Source organism: Malaclemys terrapin, chromosome 2 (assembly GCF_027887155.1).
Source record: "Malaclemys terrapin pileata isolate rMalTer1 chromosome 2, rMalTer1.hap1, whole genome shotgun sequence".
Taxonomy (NCBI): domain Eukaryota; kingdom Metazoa; phylum Chordata; order Testudines; family Emydidae; genus Malaclemys; species Malaclemys terrapin.
Genome location: NC_071506.1, coordinates 170010417 through 170023914, shown reverse-complemented (window position 1 = coordinate 170023914; position 13498 = coordinate 170010417). Strand labels below are relative to the sequence as shown.

The 13498-nt window shown below is 40.8% G+C and overlaps 1 protein-coding gene across 1 annotated transcript in view; it reads right to left on the bottom strand.

Moving 5' to 3' along the window:
• The window catches only part of GABBR2 (gamma-aminobutyric acid type B receptor subunit 2), an 847514-nt gene that overhangs the window by 230464 nt on the left and 603552 nt on the right, over nucleotides 1-13498 (bottom strand). The window contains exon 13 of the mRNA XM_054020335.1: nucleotides 1149-1271. Coding sequence (XP_053876310.1) covers nucleotides 1149-1271 — 123 coding nt within the window. The remainder of the gene's footprint in view (nucleotides 1-1148; nucleotides 1272-13498) is intronic.

Genomic DNA, 13498 nt, shown 5'->3' with positions numbered 1-13498 from the left:
ATCTGAAATCGATCCCCGTAATGTAGACGTAGCCTCAGGCAGCTAGCCCTTCTCCCTCTAGGGCTGGAGGGAGACTCCTCCAGCTTTTCGCCCACAGCTCTCTTATCAGGGCCAGCAGGGCCCTAATTGAGTAGGCCACAGCTGTGGCTGCTTCCCCTCCTAGCCTTCCCCAGCTGTTCTCACTCCTCTTATTTCAGGAGCTGAGTAACCACCCCGCTACACATATGTTTTAAAAATGTATTTGCCTAAGAAAACCCAACGCAAATAAGTCACCCCCAAAATAAACCCAAACCCCTTTCCAAAAATGCTGGTGCAATATAGAAATAATGGAATAAAATGTTATAGTATAGAATAGAATGACAAACTTATTTTTGCAGATAGTAAGCAGTACTGGTGATAAAAATATTGTTTTTCTCACTGATAACCAAATATTGATGACCACAAAATCAATTCTGGATTAATTGGCATCTCCAATCTCCATGTTGGAAGTACGTAGTATGCCATGTGAAGGTACGGGCTGATGTGCATATAGATAGGGTATTTCATTAACTTTATGTGATTTCATGCCGTCATTCCTTTTACTTTCAAAATGTTCTAATTCTAGGAACAATATCACAAAGTGGTATTATGCTGTTGTCTCCAGACAATTACAATCTTCAACATGACCTTTCCAGGAATTACATCAAAATAGGAGCAATTAGTGTGTGTGTGGTGGTGGGGTGGGGTGGTCTTACAAGTGAGAAAAATATATAGATACAGGGAATATAATTCCTGAACATCTGCAGTAATAATGCAATCTAAGCAATGACCTCTCCGCAGATGTCTTGAATGTGTTCTTACTGAAATCGCCTAATGGATTCTGTAATCTATTATTTATTGCAAGAGTATCTGTTATAGATTCTTATTAGAGAACTCTCCTGTGTTTACAGCATGATTGCATCTAAAATCTCTAAAAGTGACAGAGATGCAGCACCTTATTTAGAACGCAGCTAGGATTTCCTCTGTAGTTTCATTTTTAATTTATTAAAAACAAAACAACAACAAACCTCTACTTGGCCTGTTTTAATATATCATCACGTATCCTTACCTAGGCCCAATGAAAGCTACAAAAGCAGACATGGGACTATTATTGATACTTAGTGACATACCTCCATGTTGTACTTTTCCACTGTCCTTCTCAAGGGGTCCACAACCTGCCAGCAAATCAAGATGCAAAGATCAATCAGCAGCATCCCTCCAACTATCACCATCAGCTTCTGGTCCTTAATGATCTGGAAGGACAAACATAGAGCAGAGGAGGGCATTCCCATGAGTCTGAGATTCCTCTGGAGCATTCCTCACATGCAGTGAAAAAACATGCACTGTTGCTAAATAGGCTTTTTAATAATATAGAGAGAATTATTTCAGAAATAGCAGGTGAAAGAAAGATACTGTAGTTTTGTCTCCTGTTTAATGTCAGTGTCTAACGATTATATAGACATCTCAAAAGGAGATAGTGAGGGGTGGTAAATACTTATTAACAACTTCAGAATTCTGGAAAATCTAGAAGATTCAATCCCAAAGATCAATTGCTATGTGTATGTGTGTGGGTATAGAAGTCCATTAATTATTACAGCTCTCACCAGAGCAAATGCTAGAGTTACATTTTCAATTCAAGTTCCAGTTTTAAATCCGGTTTTCTAGTAAGGGGAATATATGTTTCCTTTGCTACCAAATTAAGAGGTTTTCTGCACATGCAACTCAGAACAGTTAACTTTAATATTTTAAAGTTTGCATATGCCTAGATTTCAATAGAGAATAGTTGCTTTACTAGTTAAAATAAATAAATAAAACCTACACTTACAGCCTTACAGGAGTATAGCAGCATCTACATATAATTTCTATTACATACAAAAAACTTCACCTTTAATGTTCTTTTAATTTAAAGTCAAACACTCCAAAGTTAGGAAATGCCACAATGAAGGCTGACTCTTAATTCAGCCCCCCTTGTACATATGCATTCGGATACAGTCTTTAATTACAAAATCACAGAGCATTTTTTCTACAGGGCCCACATTTCAGTGTTCAATGAAAAGGCCACCAGAATGGGCAAAACAATGCATTTTCCCCTACTCTCATTCACGGAAATGGGTGAACTGCTTTAGTGAAAATAATTTAAACAAATTCAACCTGAGAGGGACACCTGGCATGGAAAATTTCAGCCCAAATGATTAAATGTTGTCAAAGTTATAAGCAATTGAAACCAGGGTCTTAAAATGGGAAGAGTTAGGCAACCTACCACTCCTACCTATAAGAAATTGCATTTTATATTGAGTTTCTATAAAGTTGCAGGAAGGGGTGCAGATTATATCACTTCATTTTTTTCTTCCATTTGGAAATTAAAAGCTTTTTCCTACTTACTCTTATAGCACATGTTTTTAATTTTATTTAAACTATGTAAACTTTCACATATTGTGTCTGTAATCCCTTTCCACTGAAATTTCAGGAATAAAATTATCTCTAAATCAGTTACTCCACAAGCTACTAATTAAAAAATTTGACAAAAATTATAACTAGAAACATAAGTATGAAGGAAACATATGAGTTTATTTAGTATAATAAATTCTCCATTCTCAGAGAAGCTACTGCAATATTGTATGCCACTTTCTACTAGCTGCTTCCCCAGTTATTTAAACTATTTGGAGTAAAAATACTAAGTTCAGCAACCAGAGTAACTGAAGTTACCTTATGTGTTATTTCCATTTTCTTCCTTACTAAAGTCCATATATCTAATATTGTCATAATTAAGGGCTAAAGCATGACCCTTACTACATGCTCACCCACTTAGGTTACTTGTGGGCAGTTACATTGTTATTAGTCTCCCAAGAGAAAGCAAGCAGGTCTGCTTAGGCACACTGCCTTTTTCTGGGAATAACACATAGAAGGCAGGGAACTGTTCAGCTGGGAGCTGTCCCTCTCAGAAGGAAGAGACATGTGGGGCTTCACCCAAGAGAGGTGATGGCTGGGGAGCTAGAAGCCTGAGAGGAAAATACAGGTGGAATTACCTTGAACTGTGACACAAGTTATTGATTATTTTTAATGAGTAGAAGTGTGTCCATTAGCCTAGAGGGAAGCCTCCTAACAGTCCTGCTTTTGAATTTTTGAAAGAGCATTTATCTGCAGTTACCACAGCAAATCTTGCAAGATAATGGTCATTCCTTATTGTCATTTGCCATAATGACCAAAGACCTAAAGACTGTCCTTTGCAAAAGGATTGGGCCACATGTCTGGGGATTGATCCTGCTTTGAGCAGGGGGTTGGACTAGATGATCTCCTGAGGTCCCTTCCAACCCAGATATTCTATGATATTCTATGATTAACCATATCAGGCATGCAGGGACCATCTAATTGGCTTTTGAAAAAACAAAGGTAGCCCATGAAGTGGAGTAATGGGGAAAATGACCTGCATAAAAGTTAAGACCATGCTGAAGAGAACCGTTTTCTCTTGACATCACCATCATCTTAAGCTTGGCGCCCCTTTCTTCCCTGGACTTGCCAGCCAGAGGGAGAAGAGGTAAAAGATTCAGGTCAATAGCTATGAAAGCCTGATCAATCTGAAACTAACCAAGAGATCCTGAATGTGTCTCATTAAGCTACTTTATGAGCTCTGGCCACCTGTTCCATTGACTGGTTCCAGTTAACAACAGTCACATGAATCAAAGATCCCAAGAAACAAGGAAGAAGAAAGAATGCATCCTGGTTTTTATTTTTGTTTGGCATGAGGGGATGACTCAGTGCTCCATGAGGTAGAGGGGGGAGACAGAGAGAAAGATGGCACCCTCAATAGTTCCCCAGAAATGAATATTAAATCCCTGATATGTTATCTAATCAGAGATTCTCCTGGGTTAGAAAGGGGCATTATTCAAGAAGCTGCTAGTGTGTATGATTTAACAATCACCTCTGTGTTAAGTCCTGTAGAAAGATTATGTGTTATTATCTGAAGAAGGAGGGAATAGAGCAGTGAAACAATAGCCTGTAACCTTAATGAGCCTAAAGAAAGTAGAGTTAAAAGGGGAATTACAAAAACATAATTCTAATAGCTGTATTTTCTTTAAATGAAGAACAGGATTATGACCTGATTTTGTCAGTCTCACTGGCTATGGCAATCGGCTCCTTCTTGAATCTCCCATGTAGGATTAATAGAGTAACCCTTCCTTATGTCAACCTCATAATTTGATTTGACTGCCTGTGTATTAATTTGAAAAATTGACCCATCAATCCATTGATTTTATTTCATTTGTGATCTTGATTTGATCATTGTATTATTTTATGTTTTATTAGTTTATAGAAGTTATAATAAGCTAGTCAGCAACATGTTTGATGAGTTTTATGTTTGCTTGCTCATTCTTTTAATAAAAGTTTACTGGCCTGGTTTCTCTCTCAAAACTGCAACATGCGTCAAACTACCCTGAGGGCAAAAGTACTATAATTAAGACATTGATGAGCCACTTGGTTCTGCCCTTAAATCAATATCTACATCCCTTGCATCTGACATAATCATATTGTTAATTCCAACATTTTATACACCTTATTATGGCTAGAATTGGTAGCAATGAATGTGGTTAAGTTTGCCTTACACTTTCAATTATAAGCCTCTGTTCTCTGTTCTGTATAATTTTGCCAAACTTTATCTGTTGATGCTGAGATTTTTCATGCTTGTTCTCTGCCTCACGCTGAATTGTTTTGCAAGATTTTTTTTAAATGGTTCAGCTGTGTCACAGAACAAAGTTGGCAAAAAAGCCATAGGTTTACTAATGTTAACATTTTTTCCCTTTTTTGCAGAGACTTAGCATTGCTATAATTTGGAGCAGGAACTTGACATTTGGCAGGAGGATAATTCTGTGGTCAGTAATTTGCCTTTTTATGTCCTCATGAAAATCCATTCAGATTTGGCTGAATTATAAGTCTCTGAAAAGTGCCATTTGTACGCGATCAACAGAGCTTGTTAGAAGCTTGCTGATATCTCCCCCCGCCCAGTGGCATACAGAACAGCCCACCTGCATTCTTGGATGTCAGCACATTCACTCCTCAAGAAGTACTGGATACTCTGAACGAGGCTGACTCAAGACCTGTGAATCTGATCCATGCCCTTCCTGGCAACTGGTGCCACTCATGACCAAAATAGCCAGTGCCTCATTCAGGAAAGGTATCTTCCATTCCTCCTTCCAGAATGCAATAGTCTGACTAACATTGAAGAAAACAAGCTAGGAGCCATCAGTTTTAACCAACTATTGTCCAGAATCAATTCTTCAGTTCCTGAGAAAGCTCACAGAAAAGCTAGCTGAAAGACAAGGAGGGATTCACTCTGGTGCTATTATGCTAGTATGCCACTAGGTCACCTGGTAAGATGACATGAACTCAAGTGTCAGCAATATGCAGATGACACACAGGTCTACTGATCCTTCACCACCAGCACAGCCTAGTAGTTGGACAAGATCAGCTCATAGGTGAAGAACCTGAGCAATGGACATTATACGGGTGGGTAGAGGAAAGCACTTTGAGGAGTCTGCAGCAATTGTGCAATTTCTGTTGGTTGAATCTACACACCACAATCAGTCACTGCAGTCCTTAGTGTAGGAGTGCTCCTGGATTCTTCACTGACGCTAACCACTCCTATATCAGCATCTCTACATTTTCCCATTGACTAGGAGACTAAGTCCCATCCTGGCAGACCAATGACCTGACCCCATTATATGCACTTTCATCACCTCCAGTATGGAAGGCAGCAATGTCACATACCTGGACATGGAGCTATCAGTCCTTAGGAAACTCCAACTAGTACAGAAAATGGCAGTGCATCTCCTCAGTAACATGGGCTACCACGAGCACATCAAACCTGGTCTCTGCTGTCTACACTGGCTTCCCATAGAACATCAAGTCAAGTTCAAGATTTTGGTCTATATCTTAAAGGCACTCAATGGTCTCAGCTCAGAGATCACCTAAAGCTAAAAGATCACCTAAAAACTATGGTATGAAGACTGGTAATTACACCTTTCCTCAGGCACAATAACACTTTGTACAACAATGGTAAAGCTCACCCGTGCAGGACACAGAACTTTCTCAGGGGCCAATCCGAGACTGAACTCCCCAAAAATATAGGACTATCACAAACCTCACCATTCCACGCAAAGTGCAAGACACATGACTTCACTCTTGTATTCTCTCATATAAACACATAGCAGTGTGTAAACAAACAAATAATACAATACAATAACTGATGTTCTTTAAGAGAACGTATATACATTCCACAGCTGGCGATTTCATGTCCAGTGCATATGTGTCAGAGAACTTCCTAGTCAGCAACATCTGCAAGGGTGCCACATGCACCCTTCAGTCTTCTTGTGTTTCAGAAAGGGTAGAAAGAGCAGCACTGCCCCACTACACCCAGCTCCTTTGCCATGGTTTGTGGGACTCCAAAGTAGTGGGGAAGAAGGGTGGAATATGTATATGGACTCACATCTCAAAGAACATCAATTACTGCATAGATAAGCAAAAACTGCAAATGACACAAAGTTTGGAGGTATTCCCAATACAGAGGAGGACAGGAATATCATACATGATTTGGATGACCTTAAAAACTAGAGTAATAAAATGGGATGAAATTTAATAGTGCAAAGTGCAACATCATGGACTTAGAGACTAACAACAACATTTTTTGCTATATGCTGGGGATGTACCATTTCCAAGTGACAGAGGAGGAGAAATACATTGGTGTACTGGTCAATCACAGGCTGACTGTGAGCTGCCAATGTGATATGGCCATGAAAAAAGCTAATGCATGAGGTGAGGTATTTCCAGTAGAGACAGGGAAGTGTTAGTACCATTTCACAAGGCACTGGTGAGACCTCATCTGGAATACTGTGTGCAGTTCTGGATGCCCATGTTTAAGAAAGATGAATTCAAACTGGAGCAGATATAAAGAAGAGCTACTAGGATAATCAGAGGAATGGAGAACCTGCCATATGAGAGGAGACTTAAGAAGATTAGCTTGTTTAGCCTAACAAAATGAAGGCTGCGAGGAAATATGATTGCTCTCTATAAATACAGCAGAGGGATAAACACCAGGGAGGGAGAGGAGTTATTTAAGGACCAAGGCTGGCACAAGTACAAATGGATATAAACTAGACATGAACAAATTTAGGCTTGAAATTAGATGAAGCTTTCTAACCATCAGAGCACAGAAGTTCTGGAACAACCTTCCAAGAGGAATAGTGGGACAAAAAAACCTAACTTCTTTCAAGACTGAGCTTGATACATTTATGGAGGGGATGGTATGATGAGATTGCTGACAATAGCATGTGGCCCATCTGCATCTGCTATTAGCAAATACCTTCAATGGCCAGAGATGGGACACTAGATGGAGAAGACTCCACATTAGCATAGAGAATTGTTTTCAAGGAGTGAGACTGGTGATCTCTAACTAACTGATTGCCATATTTGGGGTTGGAAGAGAATTTTCCCCCCAGGTCAGACTGGCAGAAACCCTGGTTTTGGTTTTGGTTTTTTTTTTTGTAATTTTTTCTTTTCCTCTGCAGAATGGGACATGGGTCACTTGCTAGTTTGAACAAGAGTAAATAGTGGATTCTCTGTAATTTGGAGTCTTTAAATCAAGATTTGAGGACTTAGGTAAATCAGCCAGACTGGGGTGGCAGGCCAATAATATCCATGCTTGCGGCTGCTGGAAATGGAGCCTCATCTGAGTTGTAACAAACATGCAGGCCACCAGTTGCCTGAGGGAGGAACTTATCTGCATTCAACGGTAAGGCTGAAGGTAAGAGAACAGGTCCCTCAAAGTCTGGAACCTGTGAAGTGAAAAGTAGGCCATGGCTGTGGTGGTATCCAATATGGACCCTATAAACTGTTGTGTGGGCATCAGGGTTGACTTATTTTTGTTCACTAGCAGGCCTAAACATACAAACAGCCCATGGCTGTATTTGGGTCTCCAAGTGGCCTCAGACTGGCCAGTCATCAAGGTAGGGGAAGACTTGAATGTTTAGCCTCCTGAGGTAGGCCACAACCACTGCTAGGTACTTTGTAAACACCCTTTGTGCTATACAAAATCCAAACAGCCAGACACAATACTGTCAAGTCACTGACAGTATTGTGTCTGGCTGTTTGGCTTTTGTATAGCACAAAGGGTGTTTACAAAGTACCTAGCAGTGACTGTAGCCTGTGGTGAACCTCAGAAAACATTTGTGGGCTGGATGTATTGCAATATATAATATACATCCTGGAGGCTGAGGGCGGCATAATAGTCTTTCTAATCTAGGGATAAGATGTTTGAGGCAAGAGACACCATCCTGAAACAGAATTTCAGGATGTACATGTTTAAATCTCATAGGTCAAATATTTCCTGAAGCTGCTCCCCGATTTTTCTTGGGGATGAGAAAATAGCTCAAGTAGAACCCTTTCCCCTTTCTGCTGTGGGGGACTTTTTCTATGGCATTGAAAGCTGGGAGGAACTGCACCTTGCTTTAATGCATTCTCTTAAGATGGGTCGCTGAACAGGCATGGGGAATATGGGTGGGTAGGGAGCAGGAGAGCAATTGTATTGCCCATCTCCATTACATTAGATGTCCAATGGGTCTCATGTGACTTTGGACTAGATGTGGTGCAAAGAAGCCAGATGGTTGCCAAAGGGGGAGAGATGTCTAGGGCTGAAAAATAAGTGATATGCTGTCCTTGGGCATGGAGTCAAATCTGCTGCCCTGTTGCAGAGGAGGAAGGTTGGTGTGAGGAAGTGGTGACTCCTCCTGAGGCCTTCCTCTTTGAAACCTGCCCCTTCCGAGAAGGCACGGGTGCTCTGTATTGATAGTAAAGGAGCTGCCTGTGGTATATCTGAGGCCTGAAATGCCATCACTTGAAGGTTGGAGTGTAGACCTGCAAGGACCTGAGCATGGCCCTAAAGTGACCCCATGGCTGCTTAGGTCTTGTTGTGGAACAAGGAGCATCCTTCAAAAGAAAGGTTTTTGTAGCTTTGTAGCTCTAAATTGTGGTTTGTAGCTCCTTAAGAATTCCTGACAAGGACAGCCACAAAGAGCAGTGCATTGTTGCTGCTGTTGCCATTGTTCTGGAGGCTGGGTCCACAGCATCCAATGCCTCCTGGAGGTATTGCTTAGCAACCAGCTATTCTTCTGACTCAAAAGTCTAGAATTCACTCCTGAATTCTGGTGGGAACTTTCAATTGACGCACAGGATGACACACCACTTAACATGGTTATACTTCACCAGGATTGCTTGATATCCTCATTTGGAGGCTTCGGATAGACGATGACTTCCTGCCAAGCAAATTTATGCACTCCTTCTCCTTATCTTTCTGTGTTAATTTCTGAAGGTGCTGGTGCATTCTTTCAGTCACTGCCACCAGTGACCCTAGAACCAGGTGTGAGGAGAACTGCTTGTCGCCCATGGCCAGTACCCAGTACCACCAATTGGCCCACGTTGAAGTCAGTGCTATGGAAGCAGGCATCTGCTACAGGACCTTCACTGGCTCCAGCAGTCACTCATTTATAGGAATGGCTACACAGACCAGAACCGATAAGTGTAATATATTGAGTACCTTGTGCAGCGTATCTTCATACCTCTTCGGTCGGGATCTATGGGATTGCTACTACCCATCTCATGAGATCCTAGAAGATTTTATGATTATATATAGAGAGAGTGGCTAGGTTTGGCCTGATCAAAGGCCAGAGCCTTGTCTGGTAATGAGGAGAAGGTGTTTTCCAGTACTGGCTGTGGATGGTCCAGTTCTGGAGGCTGCTCCTGCAGCTCACTGTCCTGAGGACAGTTGTCCGTCCCTCTCCTCCCCCCAGGCACAGAGAAGCCAACCTGTGTTTGGAGTGTATGGGGGACGTCAGATCTATGATGTTCTGCATTGTCCATAGGGCCCACATGGCCACCCAGGTTGGTACCAGCAGTCCTGCTAAGGGTTGGTACCAAGCTTGTGCCTCAGCTGAGACCAGGTTTCTCTTCCCCATGCAGCGGAGGATGAGATCACCAAGTCATGGGATCTGACTGGGGATTGGTGTAAGCTCTACTCCAAGTCTCTTCCAGGATCAGGGATACCCTCCCTGCTATCAGCAGGACAGATGTCATTGGCCATCAGGGATACCGTGGCAGCCCTGCAGGCAACATCAGGTCCAGGAACCCGGACAGCAGCATCAGCAGTATAAGACGTTCAGGTAAGTCTTTGGTCAAAAGATTTCATGTTTGAGCTCCTGAGGTGCAGGATACTGGTCCCAACTCATTGGTTGATCAGTGACCCTAGGCAGAAAATGAGCCATTAAAGCTGCCTGTGCCATGTTGATGCTGGTGCTGCACAAGGAGGCAATACTGGGGTTGGGACTGGTACCAGCAGGTGTTCTGTCTCTCTTGCTACCGACAAAGTGAGTATGGCTGAGCAGGTGCCAGCAAAAACCTCAAACCCTGTGGCATGTCCAGCTCCACACAGCTAATGCCAGCTGTGGTGCTAAGGGAACTTGTTCTAAGTTTTGATGCATCCTTGATGTCAGGAAGTCTTGTAGTCTTATGCAGCTTAAAGTCTGAGCCTCGAGACAGTATTCTATGCCTCTCCTAACACAAGGACTTGCGCTCAGTGTCTGACTGATCCTGCTGCTACGGTGCACCTCAAAAGGTTTTGAAAAATCCCACCAGCTTCGACTTTGATAACCTTTGGTCCCTCAAAGATCTGGAAGTCTGGAGCCATGGATCTGATTCCAGACAAATGGACTGCTCTAACAGGAAAGCCCTCAGGTGGGACTTCCTTGAGTGCTGGCTCCACTTAGAGAATGACCTGCTTTGCTCACACCAGTGCAGAACACACCCCTTACAGAGGCAGAATAAGCAGCTTGTGTGGCTCTTGTTGAGAGGCCTTATAGCCTCAGATGAAGGGCACTTAAAGATTGGGGAATTATGGTCCACCATGCAGGCCCCACTGGTACTTGGTCTTTGGACAGAGAACTCCGGTCACCAATGACCTCAGGTCTGGTACGCTAACACTAGTCTAAGAGCCAACTGCTGACTTCATTCAGCCATAAAGGTAGGCTGCTCCCAGCGGAACTGCTCAGGGAGGCTGGAGAGGAAAAAAATGTTGGTGGCAGCTAGGAAAGGGAAATAGGTATGGACTCACTCCATTGATTTTGTTGGACATGGCAGAATAAAACTTCACTTAGGGCACCTGTATATCCAGGGCTAGAGCTCAGTACTAGTTAAAAGTTCAGAGGGAAACTAGAAAGATGACTGCTTTATTAACAGTTATCAGTTATGACCAGACAGAATGGAGAAGCAGCTAGTTCAGCTATAACATAATTACACTCACATAACTCTCTTGCAAGTATATTAGAGTTACATCATTAAAATAACCCACTCATTGGTTGATCAGTGACCCTAGGTAGAAAATTGTTGCTTAGCAACTTTTCCAAGCAGAATACTTAGCCTAGGACTGAACTGGATCCTATGTGTGGAGGATTTTCTACAAATAATGTGTAATTGTCATTGCCTGTGCTAAAAGGGATCCCAATCTTTGGAAAGAACACTACAAAGGGCTTGAATAGGTTGGAAGAAATGTTCTGATTTTGTTTGAGATAGCATTCAAATATCTAGTCTATATTTTCATTAATGAACAATTCTGTAGCAAAGTATGATGCATCATTACTAAATAGCTGGGGACATCAATGCACTTGATTACATTTATGATCCTGTTCCAAGCTATTCAGGAATGCATTGTCTCATACTGTATGGCAACGTGTTCTTTGTTCTGTCACCCATTATTCTCATAATGCATAGAGATTATGGTTGTGGCACCATTTGTGGGCAGTTACATTTCTTTTAGTGTCCTCATTGTTTTCCACAGCTATAGAGGGTTAGTCTTATCAAATCACATCAGACTGAAACTTGCTTATACCAATTATCAGTTCAACTAAAATTGGGTATTTTTCTCCTAAAATCGTATACTTCTAGGGAGTGAGATATTCTACTTTAAATCAGGTTAGGCCCTCATAATGTTTGAAAAAGTGCCATATATAGAATAATTTTGCTCAAAATGCAATGTGGGTTGTTATTAGCTTTGAAATAAAGGGACCTTTCTAGGTTTGGCATTACCAAACATAAAATACAAGAGAGTCTGTCTAACTATGACAATACTTACTACATTTCAAGTGTCACCAAAGGGATTACAGCAAGGTTTTCACCTATTGATATATGTAACTTTTATGTCAAGATTTTCAAAAATAGGAGTCTAAATCCATATTTAGGCAATTAAATAAGTGAACTGGTTTTTCAGAAGTGCTGAGTCTCTAGCAGCTCCCAGTAACCATTGTTTGAGCTCTTGGGAGCTCAGCACTTTGGAAAATCACACCACTTACTTAAGGTCCGAAATATGGATTTAGGAGCCTCACTTTAGGCTGCTATTTTGGAGGCTTTGGACTGACTCTTTATGTGCTATCATGGAAAAAATCAATAAAGTACCTCTGTGTCTGCTCAGATCGTCTTGAAATATGCTCTATTCACATTTGAATAATAATAGTCTATAAAAACATGCCATGAAATTACACCTGAAAAATTCACCATGTATTGGATATGCTATGGGCCATTTGGTCAAGATGCTAAACATTCATAGTGAAAAAACAATTTTCAAACATAATGTTTGTTTTATTTCCTATTTTAAAGAATTTAACAATAAGGCCGAAAAAATTAAAATGTTAAGTCTCCATATGTTGGTTCTTTAGAACAGATGGTCTCTAATATTGCATTGGTGGTGCGAATCTGATTAGCTAAAATAATAATCTGGGTGTTTTGCTTTTCCCCCCAAGACTTATGAACTTTCAGATTTACTTAGTCAAACACAGAGACACCACCTGGGAAATCTATTACAGTTTTTTGCTGTAAGTACAAAAAGCTCTAGCAAAATTTGTATTACAAAAATGTTTTGAAAGGTGTAAATATTTAAAAATTACCTACTGAACAATTATCTTAATAATAGAAATTAGAGATGGAGAGAACTAATTAGGTCATCTAGTCTAATATTATGCTAATGCAGAAAGGACCGGATTTACAAAGGTATTTAAGCACTTAAGATAGGTGCTTAGTGGAATTTACTGAACCTTCTGTTAATACATTATCTAGTGCATTGTTCAGTCTAGTTTTAAATAACTGAAATAATGAGACATCCATTGCATCCCTTTAAGACTTGTGTGGGAAAAATGTGTGGCATTTAATAGAAAATTATAACCTTTCTATGGGTTTTTTTAAACCAACCACAGTATTTAATAGAAATTATATCCCAGCTATAAACTCTATTGGATGGTTAAAAAAATTGATAGAAAGGATATATTTATCTAATAAATTCTATCAATGTATAGAGAGATTTATTTATAATATTATTAAGGGTCATACTCTTTGTGCTGGTACAGCAGTGCGGGGTTCATCAAGAAGCCAGCTATGGCTTCCTGGTTCTTTGCTC